This window comes from Sphaerodactylus townsendi, linkage group LG06 (genome assembly GCF_021028975.2).
Source record: "Sphaerodactylus townsendi isolate TG3544 linkage group LG06, MPM_Stown_v2.3, whole genome shotgun sequence".
Classification (NCBI taxonomy): Eukaryota; Metazoa; Chordata; class Lepidosauria; order Squamata; family Sphaerodactylidae; genus Sphaerodactylus; species Sphaerodactylus townsendi.
The window spans coordinates 6738279-6761124 of record NC_059430.1 but is presented as its reverse complement, the minus strand read 5'-3'; the positions used below and the strand labels follow the sequence as shown (position 1 = coordinate 6761124).

General features: G+C 51.1%; 2 protein-coding genes across 4 annotated transcripts in view; one reads left to right on the top strand and one right to left on the bottom strand.

Annotated features, from left to right (window-relative positions):
- KLHDC10 (kelch domain containing 10) overlaps nt 1–6932 on the bottom strand; it is a 23800-nt gene extending 16868 nt beyond the window's left edge. Inside the window, exon 1 of the mRNA XM_048501228.1 lies at nt 6800–6932. Within this exon, the coding sequence (XP_048357185.1) occupies nt 6800–6914 (115 nt within the window). The 5' untranslated portion in view covers nt 6915–6932. The remainder of the gene's footprint in view (nt 1–6799) is intronic.
- On the top strand, nt 6881–22846 carry ZC3HC1 (zinc finger C3HC-type containing 1). 3 transcript variants are annotated; one of them, XM_048501231.1, is made up of 8 exons: nt 6881–7192; nt 9509–9755; nt 12494–12605; nt 13798–13948; nt 14761–14844; nt 17663–17790; nt 22036–22184; nt 22405–22846. In XM_048501231.1, exons 2-8 carry the CDS (start codon nt 9604–9606, stop codon nt 22700–22702), a joined length of 1074 nt encoding a protein of 357 aa, XP_048357188.1. In that variant the 5' UTR covers nt 6881–7192; nt 9509–9603; the 3' UTR covers nt 22703–22846. The 3 variants fall into 3 exon arrangements, with proteins under 3 accessions (XP_048357188.1, XP_048357187.1, XP_048357186.1); XM_048501230.1 differs by having other exon boundaries at nt 6991–7179; nt 9565–9755; nt 12482–12605; XM_048501229.1 differs by having other exon boundaries at nt 6991–7192; nt 12482–12605.

Below are 22846 nucleotides of genomic sequence, written 5' to 3'. Positions count from 1 at the left end.
TCATAGCTTCCTTCCACCCTCTGCTGCAGCACACAAAAGGGCGGGCGCCACTGTGAGACTGACAAGAGCTCCACGCAGCAGCAGAAGAGGAGGAGGAGGAGGAGTTTGGATTGATATCCCCCCTTTCTCTCCTGCAGGAGACTCAAAGGGGCTGACAATCTCCTTGCCCTTCCCTCCTCACAACAAACACCCTGTGAGGTAGGTGGGGCTGAGAGAGCTCAGAAGAACTGTGACTAGCCCAAGGTCACCCAGCTGGCGTGTGTGGGAGTGTACAGGCTAATCTGAATTCCCCAGATAAGCCTCCACGGCTCAGGTGGCAGAGCTGGGAATCAAACCCGGTTCCTCCAGATCAGAGTGCCCCTGCTCTTAGCCACTATGCCGCCGCTGCTCCCAGCAGGCAGGAAAAAAGATCCTGCTTCCCAGCAGGCAGGGAAAAAGATCCGTTTCGGCTGACGCCGCGTGGGTTCTCCCACACTGCAGAAGTGCAAAATCCCCAAACGGATCTCTTTATCAGAGGTGTAGCTGGGCCGTACTGCGGCTGGTGCGCACCCTGTGGTTCCCCGCCCAGCCCCACACTTATCTTAGTGAAACAGTGCAGGCTGGAGAAGCGGCCTGTTCCCTTCAGGCTGAAAAACGACCTGGCGGGAACTACGCTTCCCAGGCTGCTGAAAGCTTCACAGGCCACAACCTGGGAACTGAACCCAGAAGCAGAGTGCGCCCCTGGCTCGAACCATCCCGGCTCGACTTGTTAACGGCTGGGCCATGGCGTTAGCTGAAACGTCCAGGCTGTCTTCAAGGGCAACGTCGCACAGAACGCCTTTGTGGTCTAATCTAGAAGTCACCACAGCGGAACTGCAGAAGGTCCCAAGTTCAATTCCCGGCATCTCCAGCTAAAAGGGTCAGGCAGCAGGCGGTGGAAAAAGACCTCTGTCCGAAATCCTGGACAGCAGCTGCCGGTCTGCCTAGAGCAGTGGTGGCGAACCTCTGGCACGGGTGCCAGAGGTGGCACTCAGAGCCCTCTCTGTGGGCACACGCAGAGTACCCCCCACACACATCTAGGCTGGCTTGGGCCACTGGGCTTGATTATTAGCATTATTATTAGCATTGGCTAATTGATTATTAGCATTAGTCGCATTAAACCTAAGACCTAGTTTTGGGGAAGCAGGGTAGGTAACCCTGTTAAGCGCTGTTAAACCCCACTGATTTTCATGCGAAGAACTAAAGCGCGATCCTTTACCTGGGAGTAAGCTCGGTTGCTGGCAATGGGGCTTGCTTCTGAGTCAACCCTCCCAGGGTCGTGATTCATCCGTTGGAAGAGTTGCACAGCTGCTTCAAAGCAAAGCCACCGACTACCACCAAGCTTACTCCCGAGTTACGCGCGCCTCGGAGCCAACCGTTTTTTCCTAAACTAAAACCTCAGTATTCTGGTTAAATTGCCGGGTTGGCACTTTGCGATAAATAAGCGGGTTTTGGGTTGCAATTTGGGCACTCACCCTCGAAAAGGTTCACCATCACTGGCCTAGAGACAATACAGACCTTGAAGGGCCAGGGGTCTGACTCAGCATAAGGCAGCTTCTTTTGTTCACCTGAGAAGAGCCTGGTTTACACACTTACTTCTGCACACCTCACAATAATCAGCTCCAGAGATACTCCTAAGTAAGAAGAAAAGTTTGGATGTATACCCCCCTTTTCCCAACTCTAAGGAATCTCAAAGGGGCTTACAAACTCCTTTCCCTTCCTCTCCCCACAACAGACCCCTTGTGAGATTTGTGGGGCAGAGAGAATCCTGAGAGGACTGTGACTAGCCCAAGGTCACCGAGCAGGCGGCATGTGGAAGTGTCGGGAATCAAACCTGGTTCTCCAGATGAGAGTCCACCACTCCTACCTACTGTGTCTCGCTGGCTCACTATACCACCGAAACACATGTTTGAAGAGTGGAGATACCAATTCCCCTGCATTCCTTCAATGCTGCCCCAAAGCTTAGCCCTAGATCAGGGGTGGCCAACCTATGGCGCTCCAGATGTTCATGAACTACAATTCCCAACTGTCCCTGCCAGCTGGCCAGCATAGTCCCTTACGGCTGCCTGTCCAAGAACTGCCATTAGAGGGGGAAACCTTCCAAGGCCAATTCTGTGGCCTGAAGGTAAATCAGAGCTCCAGCTCTTCCCTTTGAAGAAACCAGCTGTTCCTGTTTTTCCCCTCCTGTCATGAGGTCTGGCGCAGAGCGAGGACATCCCTCTCTCACCATGAACTCCCTGACCGCCCCTCCACAAGCTACAATGGCCTCAGTTTCAGGAAGAACACCTGCAATTTATAACGATGGCCTACCTCACAAGGCTATTGTACCCCTAACCTTTCAAGCCCTGGATAGATTGAGGCAGTGTTTTTGAAGGACCAGCTCCTCCGGCATGCCACTCAAGATCTCCCTCGCAAGCCCTGCTTTCTGTCCCTCTGCCTGCGAAAGCAAAGTGTATGGCTACTACCGTGTTTCCCCGAATATTAGACAGTGTCTTATATTAATGTTTGCTCCCAAAGATGCGCTATGTCTTATTTTCAGGGGATGTCTTATTTTTCTGTGTTCTGTTCGTCGGGCATGCTTCCAAACAAAAACTTTGCTATGTCTTACTTTCGGGGGATGCCTTATATTTCGCACTTCAGCAAAACCTCTACTATGTCTTATTTTTAGGGGATGTCTTATATTCGGGGAATTATAGTCAGGATTGTTGCAGCGGTGGACCCTTGCCTGTGGAATGCCCCGCCCCTCGAGGCTCACTTGGCAGTCGGTCACCTTAGTGCAGTGATGGCGAACCTTTTCGAGACCGAGTGCCCAAATTTCAACCCCAAACCCACTTATTTATCGCAAAGTGCCAACACGGCAATTTAACCTGAATACTGAGGTTTTAGTTTTTAAAAAACGGTTGGCTCCGAGGCGCGCGTTACTCGGGAGTAAGCTTAGTGAAGCAACCGTACAATGCTTCCAATAGGTGAATCACGATCCTAGGAGGGTTTACTCAGAAGCAAGCCCCATTGCCAGCAACCGAGCTTATTCCCAGGTAAAGGATCATGTCCAGGCCAGCCTAGATGTGTGTGTGTGGGGGGGTGATTTTCCACTCCCCCCCCCCACATGATGAACTCTGTTTGCGCGTGCCCACAGAGAGGGCTCAAAGTGCCACCTCTGGCACCTGTGCCATAGGTTCGCCACCACTGCCTTAGTGTCTTTATTTTTACATTTAAAAGGATTCACCTTTTCCCCTTGTTTTATGGTCCACTTTTCTAGCCGCAGGACTATTTTGTGGAGATCATCTTTAGGCAGTTTTATGCCCCGGCTGGTTTCAAGCAGCTCATCTTTGATCACCCAATGCTATTTTTACCATTTTTATCACGTCGATTTACTTTGCGAACAGCGTCGTGAGCTGGTCTCCGCAGGGGCAACGAACACATTTTCTACATTACTTGATTAAAAAAGAAAGTAACATCCACGAAACATAATCGGTGCCCTGACGCATGATAATGCAAGCTAAGCTTACATGTTAATTTATTTTAATTTATACAGGCTGTCCTTCCCCATCCAGGCTCAGGGCGGCTTCCGGCAGTCAGGTGGATAAACAATAACATCGATAAATAGAACATTCTCATCCAACTTTTAGCACACCCACATCAGCCGAAGGGGAACATAAGAACCTAAGAACAAGCCTGCTGGATCAGACCAGAGTCCATCTAGTCCAGCTCTCTGCTACTCACAGTGGCCCACCAGGTGCCTTTGGGAGCTCACGTGCAGGATGTGAAAGCAATGGCCTTCTGCTGCTGCTGCTCCCGAGCACCTGGTCTGTTAAGGCATTTGCAATCTCAGATCAAAGAGGATCAAGATTGGTAGCCATAAATCGACTTCTCCTCCATAAATCTGTCCAAGCCCCTTTTAAAGCTATCCAGGTGAGTGGCCATCACCACCTCCTGTGGCAGCACATTCCAAACACCAATCACATGTTGTGTGAAGAAGTGTTTCCTTTTATTAGTCCTAATTCTTCCCCCCAGCATTTTCAATGAATGCCCCCTGGGAACAGCTCTAAGCCCGTTTCAATGGGGAAGAGCGGCCATCAAATCGAATCAGTCCAAAAACATCAAAAATCTAAGCTATATACAATTAATAGCTTAAATAAATTTCAATCAATTTAAGCTACTTCCATAAAAACCAGAACCATTCGTCCCACACAAGGAAAGGGGAAGAGAGAAAGAAAACAGGGGGGTGGAGTGGAGGAGAGAAGGGAAGGGGTGGTTTGGCACCGCTAAAGTCCGCAACCACAGGCCAAGTTGTTTTTATTATGGTTTTTAAAAAGTAAAGTTTCCCCTTCAGTCTGTGGTCCAACATGCCAAGGAACAGTAAAAAAAAATTTCACAGCAAGCAGTGGGCGGTTCTCTATAGGCAACAGCTTCGTTTCTTGTGGAATCTAGTTTGCCATTGCTTTCCCCGGCTACTCTTTACCCACTACCTATGTGCTAGGTACTCATTCACCGACCAAGGAATGGATGGCTGGCTGAGTTGACCATGAGCCAGCTGCCAGGATATCTGACCCACAGGGGGCTCGAACTCCTGACTGTGTGAGTGGCAGTGCAAGCACTTAACCACTACGCCATGCAGCTCGGTTTATTATGGTTACTGTGATTTATTATTTCATTCAGCTTAGAATCCCACCTTTTCTCAGGTCAAAGTCACTCTCAGGGTGATAACATTCAAATAACATCAATAAACATCAACTAAAATTTGCATTAAATTCCTACAGGGCCAAATATTGACTAAACTAAATTGGGGGAGACAAAAAATCACACCCATCACCTGTCAATCAACCTCTCCCAACCCAAATTCATTTTTTGCATTTTACCAAAGGAAAGGGAGGCTAGCAGACGGGTGTCAAGCCTCGATACGGGAGGGGGTGTTGTTCCGAGTTGCTTTCACTTGTGCAGGTGCTGGGTTATCTGTCAGCCTGACCTTGGGAGTTCGCGGCTGGGATGGGCCCCAGGCCTCGGTTTCTCTACTCTGTAATGTTCTCATTGGGAGGAGTGAGGCATAAAACCAACTGCTTGGCACCTTTTTTGCCAGTTTTGTCTTTTTCATTGTTTTCTGATGTCTGCCAATAAAATCCTTGAACCAACTAAGTGTTCTATGGCTCCCAATCTTGATCCTCCTTGATCTCAGATTGCAAATGCCTTAGCAGACCAGATGCTCGGGAGCAGCAGCAGCAGCAGGCCATTGCTTTCACCTCCTGCAGGTGAGCTCCCAAAGGCACCTGGAGGGCCACTGTGAGTAGGTGGACTAGATGGACTCTGGTCTGATCCAGCAGCCTCATTCTTATGTTCTTATGTTTATTGGGTCTTGATCCAGGGATCTGACAACGGGTGGAGTTGGGGAGCCTCATTTCTGCCTCAATCGTAAACAGTCCCAGTGGAACATTTCCGTCTTATAGGCTCTGCAGAACTGAACTAGCTTCCGCAGGGCCCTGGTGTCCGCTGACAGAGAGTTCCACCAGGGGGGACTCAGGGTCGAAAATGCCCTGGCTCCGTTTGAGGGGAGCTGGATATTCTTGGGGCCGGGGACCACCAAGAGGTCCCAGACCCTCAAGGCCTTAAAGCGGGAGTGTCAAACTCTGGCCCTCCAGATGTTCGTGGACTAAAATTCCCATCAGTCCCTGCCACCACATGCAATTGCCAGAGTTGCCCATTCTGGCAGGGGCTGATGGGAATTGTTGTTAATGAACATCTGGAGGGCCAGTGTTTAGCGACCCTGACTTAAAAGGTTAACATGGACTTCAACTGGACTTCAACTGGTAACTATGATGGGAATCATAGCCCACGAACATCTGCAGGGCCCAGGCTGGACACCCCAGCCTTAGAGCCGTCATTATTTTGTACTGTGTTATTATGATGTGAGCTGCTTGAAAGGAGAAGGGCAGCACAGAACTCTAATACATAAATACAGTGAACCAGAACATAGGTTGAGCTACCCAAGAATGGGCGACAGTGGCTCTCCAGCACCTGCTCCCGGATAGCCTTTAACCGAGGACACCAGGGATGGAACCTGGGACCTCGGGCCATCCAGCCGGGTCCTCCTGTACACTTGGGTCACCTGTGCCCGGGAAGCCCACAAAAGAGGCAAGAAAGCAAAAGTCACAAATAGACTGCCCTCGGACGAGGAGGCTCGGCTTTGAAATCAGAGGGTGAGTAGTAGCTGTTGGCAGGTGCCTCCTCTCCTATTGATAGGGCGAGGAGGGCACTTGAAAGCCCTAGGCCAGGAGTGGCCAACTTATGGCACCCCAGATGCTCATGGACTACAATTCCCATCAGTCCCTGCCACCACAGGCAATTGACAGAGTTGCCCATGCTGGGAGGGGCTGATGGGAACTGTAGTCCATGAACAGCTGGGGTGCCATAGGTTGGCCACCCCCTAGGTCCCTGCCCTTTTGTCTTGGGGAAGGAGCCTGTCTGTGGGAGGAGCTTGCGAGGGGGCGGGGAATAGCTGTTGACAGGCACCCCCCCCCAAATAACACGAAGAGAAGAGCGCTTCAAAGCACTGGGGGGCCCCCTTTGGCCTTGGGGGAGGAGCCTGAATGAGGCGGAGCTTGTGATGGGGAGGGGCCCCTATATGGCAGCCGGGCCATCAGGGGGCGGGGAATAGGTGTTGACAGGCATCTCTTGCCCTACTGATATCGAGTGCTCCAATGCCCTAGGCCCCTCCCCTTTCGCCTCGGGGAGGAGCCTCCGAGGGGGAGGGGCTCCAGCCCGGCTCCGCCCCCTTCCCCTCACTCACCGCCCCCTCCCGGCTTCGGCGGGAGCCTGACGAAGCGGTTGAGCACCCCGCCGTCTCCGCTGCCCTTCCCGCGCGGCCGGTTTCCGTCCCAGGCCTCGCCGTCGTCCGCCGACATCTTCGCGAGCTCCTTCCTCGTCCCCTCACGATCCCCGCTGACGCCTCGTCGGGTCCACCGCAGTCGGCCGGAGGGGGGGGGGGAGAGGGAGCGAAGGACCCGTTTCCGAGCAACCAATCGGCAGCTTCCGTGCACAGCGCCAGCCGATAGGAACGACGCTTCTTCGGCCGGCGGGAGAAGGAGGCGGGACGCAGGCGGACGTCACTCCCGAGAAGGGGTGAAAGGCAGGCCAGAGCAATCGAGCCGGCGCCGCCCTGGAGGCGATCTGCGCATGCGCGGTAAAGGCAGGAGCAATCGAAACAAGCGGAGGCGGGTGGCCGTTCTTTCGTCAGGGAATGCTGGGAATTGTAGTTCTCCAAAAGGAAAGCGCAGGGAAGCCAGAGGAGTTGTAGCTCCTCGCAGAACTACGATTCCCAGGATTCCCTGGAGGGACATTAAGGGTCATTTGGGCGACCTGTGGAATACCCAATCGGGTTGGCAGCTCCCCGTCCCAGGATGCTATGTTTCCGGGGCGGGGGGGGGGGTAATCAATCCCCACAGCCCCGCCCCCAATTTTCCTTTTTAAAACATTTTCTGATTCCCAGCACTTCGGAGCAGGAAGTTGTTGCCAACCTCCAGATGTAGCCTGGAGAGCTCCAAGAATGTGCTCTTCAGACCACAGAGATCCAATCCCCTGGAGAAAATGGCGACTTTGGAGGGTGGACTCTGCAGCAACCCACCCCTGCTGAGCTCCCTCCGCCTCCCAAATTCTTCCCCCCGAATCTCCAGTAGTTTCCCTGGCTAGAGGTGGCAACCCTCTTTGTGAGCATGCTCAGTTTGCAGGGGAGGTTCTTTTTTTAAAGCATAATTAAGAAGTAATTATTTTTCTGTTGCTTGACTTGAGTTTGCAGCTACAGAGAACAAACTGGTGGAATGAGAAGTGCCTGTGTGTGTGTGCGTGTGTGCGTGCGTGCGTGTGGATAACCCCCATCCCACCCCCTCCCAGGATTCTGTTGGCATTCAGGGGGTTCAAGTAGAGAGCTGTCATTACCAAGCACCTCCTTGGTAATGACAGGTTTGCCAACCTGGGATGCCAACCTTCAGGTAATTGCTGAAGATCCACCGCTATTACAACTGATCTCCAGGCGACAGAGATCTATTCCCCTGGAGAAACTGGCCACTTTGGCCATCTGAACTCTACAGCATTATACCCCACTGAAATCCCTCTATCCTCAGGCCTCACCCTACAAGCCTCCACATATTTCCAACTGCAGAGCTGGCAACTCTACTCCTGGATGCCTACTACACCAGAGCTGCTGGCTAGTGAAAAAAATACCAATAATAAGATGCAAAGTGCTCAATTTTATATCAAGGTGTAGCTCTGCTATATCACAAAAACAACACATGAACAAGAAGACAGACAAATGTAAGTGCATGCATATGTATTTACTCACCAGCTGGTAAGCTGTGTGAAAGTGCCCCCCTCCCCCCGGAAAAAAATCAAGATGCAAAAATGTACAGTAAGTCAATTCAATTCAACCTTTAGTGGTATATATGTACAGTAAGTCATCAAAACATATAAGCATAAGCATTTTATTGTCATTGTGCACGCACAACGAAATTTACAGCAGCATTCCTCGATGCACACAATTTCAGACTCATTCCCCATCCTCCCTTTCCCCTTCCTCCACCCATCCCTACACAGCCCCAAACACATCAACACGAAGCCGCAGAGTTTAGCATAGCCACAGCTCTAGAGTAGAAGCTGCCCCTAAGCCTCAAACAAATGCACTCTGGGTAAGTGGAGAGGTAACAAACATCAATGTGAAGTGACAATTATGGATGGATGACCCCCGTTTTGCAGTGCAAAGTTTCTTCAGCGGGGCATCGATTTTCTACACTTGCCCAGGTAGGATCTACGAGTCAAGTCTTAGGCAATGAAGATTGGATAAAAGGTCCCAAGTACCTGACTAAACGCTGACGAATGTCTTCTTGTCTGTCACATGGTGGTGCAATGTACAATGTCTGCTCCTGCAGCATGCTTGTTCTCCATGAAGACATTGAGCCAGGAGACTGATTGTACTTGTCATAGAATCATAAAGTTGGAAGGGGCCATCTAGTCCAACCACCTGCTCAATGCAGAATCAGCCGCAGAATCCCTGATAAGTACTCATCCAGCTGCCATTTAAAGACTGTCAGTGGGGGGGAGCACACCCTGTGTAGTAGGGCCATTTGGAGCAAGGGCAGGGATATACTTGGGGGTGGTCAAAGGCCCATAAGAACAGCAGAAGAGCCCTGCTGAATCCAGACCAATGGCCCATCTAGTTCAGCACCCTTTCTCACACAACGGCCAGCCTTTTGAGGCTAAAAACTGGCATGCTTTGTATTGTCTGTTTGTATGGTCTGCGTGGGTGTGTGTATAATGGTGGGCAAGGAATGCCAGATGTCAATTAAATTATTTTAGTGTTTTTATTTAGTTTGTAAGCTGCCTTGGACAGATATAAACATTCTAAAGCAAACCCTGTTCAGTCGGCTGGGCAGGTGGGGAAAGGGATGGGGAAGATGAACAGTACCCTCCGTTCCGTTCCGCCCCCTCCCCCCATCTCTGAATGCAGGGCGGAAGTGCTGATTAGGGCCGGAACGGAAGTTGGCCGGAATGGAGATTTTCCGCCTGCGCGTCTGAGGGGGCGGCTTTCACCGACGGACCAAGATGGCGGCGCCCAGCCCCGCGCCTGCCGCGCCTCTCCCGGAGAGCGTGGAGGGGGATTCGGGCAACAGAGCCAAGTCGCCGGCCGTCACCCCGCAGAAGATCCGGGAGCTGATCGATGGCGGCATCGCCCCGGAGGAGGCCGGCCCGGAAGGGTGAGCGGGCCGGGAAAGAAGGAGCCGCCGCCGCCGGGCTCCAGCCACTCCCCTCTCCTTCAGCCACGCAGGTGCAGGGAGGCCTGGGAAGCGGCAGCTCCGCCTCCCCCATTCGGGCTGCCATCTTTGGGTCGGGAAACAGCTGGGGATATCCTGCCCTACCTGACCAATGTAATACCATTGACCTCGGTGTGGGCAGCATAATACCATTGATGCTACCCTCGGGCCCCTTCTTCACATGCAAAACAATGCACTTTGCAGCTAGATTTAGACTAGCAGAATCCACTTACAAACATTTGTGAAAGTGGATTGAAAGTGCATTATTCTGCTTGTGCAGAAGGGGCCTCGGTGTTGTATATAATGTGTATTATTATTTATTAATTTTGTATACCGCCCTCCCCCGAAAGGCTCTGGGCGGTTCACATCGTATAAGTAGAGCGCAATTTAAAACATCAACAATGTACAGTATAAGAACTTACAGCTCTATTATGGCTCCCCATATTGCCCCGGTAGGCCCCTCCGCTCCTTGGAGGAGGGACCTACTCGTGATCCCTGGCCCAAAAATGATCAGGCTGGCCTCGATGAGGGGCAGGGCCTTTTCAACTCTGGCCCCTACCTGGTGGAACAGGCTCCCTAGGGAGATCGGGGCCCTGTGGGACTTACAGAGTTTCCGCAGGGCCTGCAAGACGGACCTGTTCTGCCAGGCGTTTGGCCAGCCTGGTTAAAAATGCATCTACCATGTCATCTGGCCTCCTGTGGGCACAAAGAGGGGAGGAGGGTAGCCAGACGCCATCCGCATTTTAAAATGGGTTCTGTTTTTTATGTAATTAATATTTAAATTATGTGTTACTGTATGTTTTAATCTTGTTGTAAACCGCCCTGAGCCCTCAGGGGGAGGGCGGTATATAAAACTAATAATAAATAAAAAATATTAGAATTAAAGCAACTACAACCCCCCATAAAACTCAGCGGTCCAATGTACAGTTAATTGCATCCAGTCACTAATCCCTCTCCCGAGTTTACCTACCATTGATTTCACCTTCAGATGGGTATAACACCATTGATACCACTCTCAGTGTGTATATAATACCATTGACCAAAGTGGTGTATAATACCACTGATGCCATTTTCTCCATGGGAATTGATCTCTGGACATCAGTTCTCATTCCAGAAGATCTCCAGGCCCCACCTGGAAAGTGGCAACCTTTTTATATTTCTGTGTCACCTCTTTGGAGTCCTGCTGTTGGTGGTTTACAGTTAAAGTAATAAACAGTGTAAAACAATTAACAATTAAGGCCAAGCTATTAAACATAAACAGCATTTAAAAAAAGAAAAGAAAACTGCCCATTAAACAAACCAGAAGCAGACCATTAAAAAGCTGATAAGAGGAAAAACCCTTATTAAAAGCCTGGGCAAAAAGATGTGTTTCAGCCTGACACCTATAAGGTAGCAAAGTAAGCCAGGTGCTGAGTGAGCCTCAAGTGGGTGGGTGTTCCAAAGAGAGGCGACACCACAACGATGCCCTGTTGCTAGTCATCATCTGCCGTACCCCTGAAGGTGGGAGGACAGAGAGCAGGACTTGAGAGGCAGATCTTAACTGACAGGGTGAATAGTTTGAGAGGAGATGGTCTTTCTGACACTGGGACCTGGAAGCCTTCAGGCCTTAAAGGTAAGAGCCATCACTTTGAACTGTGCCTGGAAACAGACGGATAACCAGTGCCAATTTTGCAGCACAAGGGTAAAGAAGAGAAGAAGAAGAGTTGGATTTATATCCCCCCTTTCTCTCCTGTAAGGAGACTCAAGGGGGCTTACAAGCTCCTTTCCCTTCCCCCCCCCCCCCCCACACAACAAACACCCTGTAAGGTGAGTGGGGCTGAGAGAGCTCAAAAGAACTGTGACTAGCCCAAGGTCACCTAGCTGGCATGTGTTCGGAGTGCACAGGCGAATCTGAATTCCCCAGATAAGCCTCCACAGCTCAAGCGGCAGAGCGGGGAATCAAACCTGGTTCCTCCAGATTAGAGTACACCTGTTCTTAACCACTACGCCACTGCAGGGTCTTGATATGCTTTGCCATTGTTGTGCAGAAGGTATTTATTTGATTAAAAAATATTGTATTGATGTATTGTCGAAGGCTTTCATGGCCGGAATCACTGGGGTGCTGTGTGGTTTCTGGGCTGTATGGCTGTGTTCTAGCAGCATTCTCTCCTGACGTTTCGCCTGCATCTGTGGCTGGCATCTTCAGAGGATCTGATAGTAGGAATGGAAAGCAAGTGGAGTATATATGCTGTGAGGTCAAAAGGTGAGGCCCTCTGAATAGAGTAGCCTGGCATATGAGTCACAAAGATGCCAGCCACAGATGCAGGTGAAATGTCAGGAGAGAATGTTGCTAGAACACGGCCATACAGCCCAGAAACCACACAGCACCCCAAATATTGTATTGTCGAAGTCTTTCACGGCTGGAATCACTGGAGTGCTGTGTGGTTTCCGGGCTGCCTTTCTTCCTTATGACGCGCAAAGGCTCTGCACGGCCATACAGCCCGGAAACCACATAGCACCCCCCAAAAAATATTTATTGGCTGCCTTTCTTCCTTTTGACGCGCAAAGGCTCTGCATCTTCTTGTATTGAGTGCGTAATCGTGGGGGGGGGGGGGGTCAAGGATTGCTAGAACTGAGCAGAAACCTGTCCCCGTTGCCATAATGGACAGAAAAGAATCCAAATGTTATAGTTTTCATTTCAGCAAGGACACGCCTGTCTTTTCGGAAACCACAAATGGACCCTCTCAGGTTGACGAGCTGCCTTTTGAAACCACCAGCAAAGAAGCCTTCTTCAGCAGAGTGGAAACGTTCACCATATCCTTTTTCCCTGTTAGCGAAGTTACTGTGTTGGTGATGAGGAACCTCAATAAACAGGAGTTTGGCCAATATGGGGCGGGGAAGGGGGCGGATCCCTTTGGAAGTTGGTAAATTGGCTTCCAGTAGAGTTCCGAATCATCTTCAAGGTGTTGGTGTTGACCTTTAAGGCCTTACGCGGCCTGGGACCCTCGTATCTTCAAGACCGCATCGCCCCATATGTCCCTATACGGCCTCTCCGTTCGGCTGAGGCCAATCTACTGGTGGTCCCCGGCCCCTCAATGATGCGGCCCCTCAATGATGCTGCTGATTACGGCCCCGGCCCCAGCCTGGTGGAACGCTCTCCCTCCAGCTGTCCGGGCCCTGCGGGATCTTAGCGACTTTCCGCAGGGCCTGTAAGACGGAGCTGTTCCGCCGGGCCTTTGGAGGGACCAGCCGCTGAAGGTGCCCCCCCCCCCTTTTGGCTCTTTACATCTGGGCCCTTTCCATCTAATGAGACTCGCCGTCTCTCCCTCTTAGGGAGGATTTTAAAAAAATGGGGTTTTAGTGGACGCCTCTGCTTACTATTATTTTTACTGCTGTTTTTAAAGATTTTAGAAATGATATTTATAATTGTATCGAGATTTTATGTTGTGCACCGCCCAGAGCCCTCGGGGATGGGGCGGTATAAAAATCTATCTATCTATCTATCTATCTATCTATCTATCTATCTATCTATCTATCTATCTATCTATCTATCTATCTATCTATCTATCTATCTATCTATCTATCTATCTATCTATCATCTATCATCTATCATCTATCATCTATCTATCTATCTATCATCTATCTATCTATCATCTATCTATCTATCTATCATCTATCTATCTATCTGGACGGACGGACGGATGGATGGACAGGCCAGAGAAGGCAGGGAAGAAGGCAAGCAGGGGGAAGGCAGCATCAGGCAAGAGGCAACAGGGAAGAATTGACAGTGGATAAATGTTAGCCAAAGTTGAGGCCAATTTCTCCTGGAAAGGTGAATCAGTTCATTGGGAGACCAAGCTAGGTTGAAGCCTGGGAGATACCAGCAGGAGAATACTGGGCCAAGTTCAGAATTTGGTCCTGGGTGACAGGAAGGTAGCTCAGGAGGCCAGACTTTAATCTGAGCCGCAGAAAATTTATTTCCCTCTGGCGTCCTTAACGCAAGCACTCTCTCAAATGGGCCGGCAAGCCCCACGAACTGTCTCCCCTGATCTGCGCCAGATACGGATGGACCAACATCGAGTGCGACATGTTGAAATGTGCCAGCTGCCAGGCCTACCTCTGTGCCAGTCTGCAGCTGGCGTTTGACTTCAGCAAGTGTACGTATCGCAGGATCTTACAGTCGTGCCTCTGCCGGCACAGGATTCAAGTTGCGGAAAAATTAGCTCCCCAAAAATGTCAAAACTCGGCAAAGCCAATTCCGACAAAGCTGACATTCACCATCTGTTGTCACTTGGTTTGAATGTTTACATTTTATATGATTTATTCTATTGTATTTTTATGTGTTTTTATTTGTAAGCCGCCCTGAGTCTTTCGGGGGATTGGCGGGGTAAAAGTGCGACAAATAAACAGAAAGCTTTTAAAACATCTAATTATTAAATGGTCTAGGATTTTCTGCCTTGCAGATTACTAGAAATCTGCCTTCAGACTGGGGGTCACGCAGAGGTGGGATCCAGCAGGTTCTCACAGGTTCCTGAGAGTAGGTTACTAATTATTTGTGTGTGCCGAGAGGGGGTTACTCATTGGTGATTTTGCCACGTGATTTTTGCCTTAGTTACACCCCTCCTCTCAGCAGTAGCGCACAGAACTTGAAGCAGTCTAGCAGGAGGTGCACCGGCGTGCGTGGCAGCCTGAGCCTGCGTGCATTCGTTTCCCACCCAAGGACCGGCGCAGCGGCTGCGTGCTTGCCACAGCCCCGCCCAGGAATGCCCCGCCCCCGGAATGCCCGGCCACGCCCCCGTCGTGCCCCGTCCAGCCCCATTGGTGCTACACCACAGTTTGAATCCCACCACCATGGGAACCTGTTACTAAAATTTTTGGATCCCACCACTGGGGTCACGTCTGCTTTTTCCTCCAGCTGCTTGAGAATGCTTCTTTCCCCAGTGCTCAGGAAGTGTGCTTTGCTTTCCAGACAAGGAGAGGTGTTCAGCGCTGAAAAATGCCTTGTCGACTGCACACGAGAAGTTCTGTTTCTGGCCAGACAGTCCGTGTCCAGGTAAGCAGCGGGGGGTACCTTGAGGGAAGCAACAGAGCAATGTCATGCCAGCCCATAGCATTAGAGAAAAAAATCACTCCTGAAAACAGGGATGTCCCATAAACCTTTTTAGAAACGTAAGGATCTATTAGACACCAGTGTAGTGGTTAGAGCAGTGATGGCGAACCTTTTCGAGACTGAGTGCCCAAATTGCAACCCCAAACCCACTTATTTATCACAAAATGCCAACACGGCAATTTAACCTGAATACTGAGGTTTTAGTTGAGGAAAAAACGGTTGGCTCCGAGGTGCATGTTACTCGGGAGTAAGCTTGGTGAAGCAATCGTGCAACGCTTCGAATGGGTGAATCATGACCCTAAGAGGGTTTACTCAGAAGCAAGCCCCATTGCCAGCAACTGAGCTTACTCCTGGGTAAAGGATCATGCCCAGGCCAGCTTAGGTGTGTGTATGGGGGTGATTTTCTGCCCCCCCCCCACATGATGAACTCTATGCACGCGTGCCCACAGAAAGGGCCCTGAGTGCCACCTCTGGCACCCGTGCCATAGGTTCGCCATCTCTGGGTTAGAGCATCAAACTTAGGATCTGGGAAACCCCGGTTCGAATCTCCACTCATGCCAAAGAAGCTTGCTGGGTGACCTTTGGTCAGTCACACGTTCTCAGCTTAACCCACCTCACAGGGTTTTTGCAAGGATAAAATGGAGGAGAGAGAAGAAGAGGAGTTTGGATTTTTACCCTGCTTTTCTCAATCGTAAGGAGCGTCAAAGCAGCTTACAAACTCCTTCCTTTCCCCTTCCCGTAACAGACACCTGGTGAGGCAGGTGGGGCGGAGAGACTTCTGAGAACTGTGACTGGCCCGAGGTCACCTGACAGGCTTGATGTGCAGAAGTGGGGAATCGAACCCCGTTCTCCAGATTAGAGTCTGCCACTCATGTGCAGGAGTGAGGAATCAAATCCGGTTCTCTAGATTAGAATCCACCTGCTCTGAACCCCTGCACCATAAGAACATAAGAAGTAGCCTGCTGGATCAGACCAGAGTCCATCTAGTCCAGCACTCTACCAGCTTGCTCCAGCAGAGGGCCACAGGCAGGGCAGGTGGGTGCGGCTCTCCCATAAGAACATAAGAACGAGCCTGCTGGATCAGACCAGAGTCCATCTAGTCTAGCACTCTGCTACTCGCAGTGGCCCACCAGGTGCCTTTGGGAGCTCACGTGCAGGAGGTGAAAGCAATGGCCTTCTGCGGCTGCTGCTCCTGAGCACCATGTTGTAGGAGTAAGCTGCTTTGGGTCCCCACTGGGTAAAAATGCAGAGTATAATTGAAATCAATCAATAAAAGGCACAGGCAATTAAACCAGACTGTTCCCCACCCTACCCCCGAGGTCTGCACGTTTTTGGCAGGCTTTGGTCATCATCATCCCAACCCTGGCTGTTGAGTTCAGATCTTGTCACACTGAGGTTGGGAGGCAAATGGAAGTGGTGGGTGGAATCGGGAGAGCCGCACCCACCTGCCCTGCCTGTGGCCCCCTGCTGGAGCAAGCTGGGAGAGGGTCAAGGGCACTCTGACAAAGAAAAGACCAAAGCAGGTGAGATCACCTCTCTTGGGGCTGCAGGAAGGAGCTCGGAGATGCTCCTACGGAGTACCAAAGAGGCGAGTGGTCGTCAAGGCAACCGTAGCATGTGTTTCAGCGGGCAGCTGGGGTGCGTTCATGGGTTCCCCTGGAGGCTAAATCAGATCTTGAGGAACATGTTTGTGGCTTGAGCAGGCTGGAAAGAGAGGGGGGGCGGGTCTGGCCACGGAGGACTACCCTGCAGCTTGGGACTGTGGACGGTGGCAAGCGGCGGCAACCTCTTCCCCTCCGGGTCTGAAGCCCTATGGGCGGTCTTGGTGTGGTCTTTCCTTCAATGCAGTTGGTAGCCAGACCGCAATATTCAGCTGTGTGTGCTGAGGGCTTATCGGCAGGTGTTGCTGCTTTCTACTAAGTCCGCCCATGGGTCTGTCAAGGGCGGACTTGTCTGCTCAGGCTGGCAGCAGGTCTGAGATCGAGACCTTCCGCATAGTTTTTTTAAGAAGAAAAGAAGGATTTGGATTTATACCCCACCTTTCTCTCCTGTAAGGAGACTTAAGGTGGCTAATCTTAGCAGCAGTGGCGTAGGAGGTTAAGAGCTCGTGTATCTAATCTGGAGGAACCGGGTTTGATTCCCCGCTCTGCCGCCTGAGCTGTGGAGGCTTATCTGGGGAATTCAGATTAGCCTGTGCACTCCCACACACGCCAGCTGGGTGACCTTGGGCTAGTCACAGCTTCTTGGAGCTCTCTCAGCCCCACCTACCTCACAGGGTGTTTGTTGTGAGGGGGGAGGGAAGGGCAAGGAGATTGTCAGCCCCTTTGAGTCTCCTGCAGGAGAGAAAGGGGGGATATAAATCCAAACTCTTCTTCTTCTTACAAGCTCCTTTCCCTTCCTCTCCCCACAACAGACACCTTGTGAGAACCATGACTGGCCCGAGGTCACCTGACAGGCTTGATGTGCAGGGGTGGAGAATTGAGGCAGGTGGGGCTGAGAGAGTTCTGAGAGGACTGTTACTAATCCAAGGTCACCCAGCAGGAATGTAGGAATGTGGAAACACATCTGGTTCACCAGATAAGCCTCTGCCACTCAGGTGGAGGCGTGGGGAATCAAACCCAGTTCTCCAGATTAGAATCCACCTGGTCTTAACCACGACACCTCGCTTTAACCAGTGATGCCAAGCACTGAGAGCCTGGGGCTGTCTCCGCCTCCGAGCCCCTTCCATTGATGGCACTTTGCCTGTCTTCCTGTTGCTTAGATCGCTTTGCCGTCTTGCTGGTCGACGAGCCCCTGGCCCTTGTCGGCGACTTCCTGGACCGCTTTCAGAGCTTGTGCCATTTGGAGCTTCAGTTGCCCTCCCTGAAACCCGAGGATCTGAAAAACATGGTGAGGATCTCCTGCGCTCCGCACTCCTTGCTGAGAGATGCTTATCTGAGGGGAGGGGCTTCTTCCGAGAGGGCCCAAAAGACAGAGGTGGGATCCAGCAGGTTCTCACGGGTTCCCGAGAGTAGGTTACTCATTATTTGTGTGTGCCGAGAGGGGATTACTAAGTGGTGATTTTGCCCCGTGATTTTGGCCTTTGTTACGCCCCTCCTCTCAGCAGTAGCGCGCAGAACTTGAAGCAGTCTAGCAGGAGGTGCACCGGCGTGCGTGGCAGCCTGCGCCTGCATGCATTCGTTTCCCGCCCAAGGACCGGCACAGCAGCTGCGTCCTTGCCACAGCCCTGCCCAGGAATGCCCAGCCCCCGGAATGCCCGGCCACACCCCCGTCGTGCCCCGTCCAGCCCCATTGGCGCTACGCCACAGTTTGAATCCCACCACCATGGGAACCGGTTACTAAAATTTTTGGATCCCACCACTGCTAAAAGATCATGGGAAGCTGATTTACCACAGGCCAAGCTCTGCTCACAATCTGAGTTCAACTGCAATGGAAGCTGGTTTCAGGTAGCCGGCTCAAGGTTGACTCAGCCATCTTTCCCTCCAAGGTCAGTAAAATGAGTAGTAGTAAGTTTGTTGTCTTGGCCAGAGGCCTTCACAATTCCCTCATACGCAAACATAGTAATATTAAATCCAACACAAAAAACACCCCCGTATATACCAACATAGCTAAAAAGAACAATTAGCATGGATACAGATATCCCTGTAAAATAATAAAATGTATCATCATTACACTGTAAGTAGCCTGATTCTCAAAGGCTTTCACGGCCGGAATCACTGGGGTTCTGTGGATCCTCTGAAGATGCCAGCCACAGATCCTCTGAAGATGCCAGCCACAGATGCAGGCGAAACGTCAGGAGAGAATGCTGCTAGAACACGGCCATACAGCCCGGAAACCACACAGCACCCCAGCCTGATTCTTCTTGCGACATGAGCAAAAAGTGCTACTTGGCTGGAAATGTATGGATCTCCATCGGGCAATAGACAAATCAGTTTCCCAGTGTTGTCAATATTCCCTGCAATTGGGAGAAGTCTCTTAATACATTTGTTCCGTACGTCATCATAAAGAGGGCACTCCAAAACATAATGCAGAATGTCCTCATCTGCCTCACTGCCACTAATGCATCTATGGTTAGATATCAGCACATTCAGCAAAATGAGTACTATTATGATTATTTCGATTTATTCTCCACCTTTTACAATAAGAACATAAGAACAAGCCAGCTGGATCAGACCAGGGTCCATCTAGTCCAGCTCTCTGCTACTCGCAGTGGCCCACCAGGAGCCTTTGGGAGCTCACGTCCAGGATGTGAAAGCAATGGCCTTCTGCTGCTGCTGCTCCTGAGCACCTGGACTGTTAAGGCATTTGCAATCTCAGATCAAGGAGGATCAAGATTGGTAGCCATAAATCGACTTCTCCATAAATCTGTCCAAGCCCCTTTTAAAGCTATCCAGGTGAGTGGCCATCACCACCTCCTGTGGCAGCATATTCCAAACACCAATCACACGTTGTGTGAAGAAAGCATTTCCTGATTAGTCCCAATCTCTCCCAAGATTTCTCAATGGATGCCCCCTGGTTCTAGTATTGTGAGAAAGAGAGAACAATTTCTCTCTGTCAACATTTTCTACCCCATGCATCATTTTATAGACTTCAATCATATCCCCCATTAGCCTCAGGATGTGTTACAATAAACAGCATGATACAATCCCGTGCAGTGCCTCTATAAAAACAGTCCTAAAACTGCCACCCCAACCTCCCTCGAAGGTGGGCAGAGTGTACAGGACACCTCGAGGCCACCCCACATCTCAGAATGTGCAGATGAAGAGGCTGGTCTTCGACGGGTGCCGAAACTCCAGGAGAATGGGTGCCCATCGGGCCTCTGGTGAGGGCATTCTGCAGTCTGAAGACACTGTTTCGAAGGCTCTCTGGGCTGCCCCCACACTCCTCACCTCCGAAGGCAGTGGGACAGCCAGGTTGGCCTCCCGCTACAACCTCAGTTCCCGGGCAGGAGTACCCAGCTTGCTGAGGGTAAAGTGTAGACCTGGGGCCTCCAACCTGTTGGCCCTCCAGATGTTCATGGACTATGATTCCCATCAGCTCTGCCAATTGGCCACGCTGGCAGGGGCTGATGGGAATTGAAGTCCATGAATATCTTGTGGGCCACAGGTTGGAGACCCCTGGTGTAGACAGTTAGGAAAGGCAGTGGCAAACCACTCCGTAAACCTGGTCTGCCGGCAAATGTTTTGATGGCGTGATGTCACCCCATGGGCCAGTGCAGCTAAATGCAAGTGATCTACCTTGACAAAAAAAGAAGAAGAGTTTGGATTTATATCCCCCCTTTCTCTCCTGCAGGAGACTCAGAGGGGCTTACAATCTCCTTGCCCTTCCCCCCTCACAACAAACACCCTGTGAGGTAGGTGGGGCTGAGGGAGCTCCGAGAAGCTGTGACTAGCCCAAGGTCACCCAGCTAGCGTGTGCGGGAGTGCCCAGGCTAATCTGAATTCCCCAGATAAGCCTCCACAGCTCAGGCGGCAGAGCGGGGAATCAAACCCGGTTCCTCTGGATTAGATACACGAGCTCTTAACCTCCTACGCCACTGCTTCAAAGATCCTGCAAGCTCCCCAGCCACTTCAGATCGGCCGGTATTTGAACCCACATCCTGGGCCTGATATGAGCAGTCTTAGCCCTAGAAATCTCCAACCTATGACCCTCCAGATGTTCACGGATTACGATTCCCATCAGCTTTGCCAATTGGCCATGCTGGCAAGGGGCTGACGGGAATCGTAGTCCATGAACATCTGGAGGCCCATAGGCCAAAGACCCTGGTGTAGAGGTTACAGTGCTGGCACGGAGGTCTGGGTTCAGATCTTCCCTTCACCATGACATTTGCCAGTGGTAGAATGACCTATTCCATTTCACAACGCTGGTGGGTAGCCTCATGTGTTTAATGTTCCCCTGTGTAGAATTGGTGAACAGCTGTAGCCTAGCTTTTCTTATGCGGGGCTCGCTTGGTGGCGGGAGCTGCGATTAAGCCACCGCTGACTTCTGGCAACTCCATAGGGCAGCGATGGCGAACCTTTTCGAGACCGAGTGCCCAAATTGCAACCCAAAACCCACTTATTTATCGCAAAGTGCCAACACGGCAATTTAACCTGAATACTGAGGTTTTAGTTTTTAAAAAACGGTTGGCTCCAAGGCACACATTACTCAGGAGTAAGCTTAGTGAAGCAACTGTACAACGCTTCAAATGGGTGAATCACAATCCTAGGAGGGTTTACTCAGAAGCAAGTCCTGTTGCCAGCAACCGAGCTTATTCCCAGGTAAAGGATCATGTCCAGGCCAGCCTAGATGTGTGTGTGGGGTGTGTGTGTGATTTTCCACTCCCCCCCCCCCACGATGAACTCTGTGCGTGAGTGCCCACAGAGAGGGCTCAAAGTGCCATCTCTGGCACCCGTGCCATAGGTTCGCCACCACTGCCATAGGGTTTTCAAGGCCTGAGAGGAACAGCGGTAGTTTCTCATTGCCCACTTCTCGGTAACAACCCTGGACTTCCTTGGTGGTCTCCCATCCAAATATTAACCCAGGCCGACCCTGCTTAGCTTCCAGGATCTGAACGAGACCGGGCTAGCCTGGGCCATCCAGGGGCCAGCGTTTCCTTCTTACTGGGAATGTGTTTACGCAGGGGAATGAGGGAAAACGAAATGTCCTCTTTGCAGTCTGCAAGGGAGCATTCCACCACCTCCTGCTGTAGTATTATATACACCCCCCCCTTTTCTACAACATCTGTGGACCCTGCCGTCCCTCCTCCCCCCCCCCTTTTCTTCTCAGGGGATTTATTAGTAGGACGCCATCGATATATCTGATGTTAGAACACTGCATTTTAATGGGGTTGGTTTTAATATATAGAGAGCCACTATTTAATGATTATTTAAATCTCGATATTATCGATTTTATTGTGCTCTATCTATTCGTTTGTTCACCGCCCTGAGCCCTCCGGGGGAGGGCGGTTTATAAATATAATAAATAATAGTAATAATATAAACCAGGCATCACACTTTTGGCCAGAGAATGTGTGGAGAAACCTGGCAGTTTGCAGCTGCTGTCCACAAGCAGAAGTCCAGTAACCAAGCTGGGAGACCGAAGTGCCCACACGGGGTGTGTGAACTCTCCCTCCATTTATTTTCTCCTACCTAGTCCCTGACGGAAGAGAAGATCAGCGTCCTCCTCCACCTGGTTGAAGAAGAGCTTGACCGCAAAGAGCAGGGGGCAGCCAAGCGCCCTTCAGATCTTCTGCAAGTCCACATCCCTGCCTGCGTCTTGGCCCTCTGCGGCTGGACTAGTAGGTGCGTAGGGCTGGGGACATCAGCTTTCCAGAGCCCTTCATCAGATAAGGAGGGTGATGATTCATCTCCCCTTTACCCATTTAACACGTTGCTTGTTAAGTCGACAGGTTTTTTTTTTAATCCACTGGGATTGGTGCGTTGTGCTAAAATTCTGCCTGCTTCAAATGGTTGTGCTTTGGTCCCTGACAGTCGTTTCTCTTCCTTGTTTTTCACTGAACAGTCCTTCTTCCGGATCCATCTCTCTCCCTCTGATCACCTGTTGCCGCTGCATGCGGAAGGTAGGGCTTTGGGGTTTCCACCAGATGGAATCTGCTGCATCCGAGATGGACCCACCCTCTAGCTTCATGACCACGCCCCCCACTCTTACCGATGGGCGGTCAGACAAAGTGCCTACAGTCCCCACCTCTCCACGTCGGATGATCACCCGGAGCCAGGATACCACCTCCCCTCCGGGCTCTGAGCAGGTAGGGCCCGGGTCCTTCAGTCTGCCTCAGGAAGGAGGAAAACCCACCAGCTGATTAGATTCGGGGTAGTGTGAATGAAAGGGCAACAGCAGTAGATATAGCACACATTTAAAGCGTTATAAAAAGAAATGTTAAGGAACTGCCCGTGCTGGATCAGATGGAAGAGTCTGTCTAGTTCAGCATCCAACGTGGTGTAGT

Excerpts from the sequence above, each read along its gene's own strand:
- ZC3HC1 (XM_048501230.1), top strand. The coding sequence starts at position 9,604 with ATGGCGGCGCCCAGCCCCGCGCCTGCCGCGCCTCTCCCGGAGAGCGTG. Across the intron at positions 17,791-22,035 it reads CCGAGGATCTGAAAAACATG|TCCCTGACGGAAGAGAAGAT; the intron begins GTGAGGATCTCC and ends TCTCCTACCTAG. Across the intron at positions 22,185-22,404 it reads CTCTGCGGCTGGACTAGTAG|TCCTTCTTCCGGATCCATCT; the intron begins GTGCGTAGGGCT and ends TTCACTGAACAG.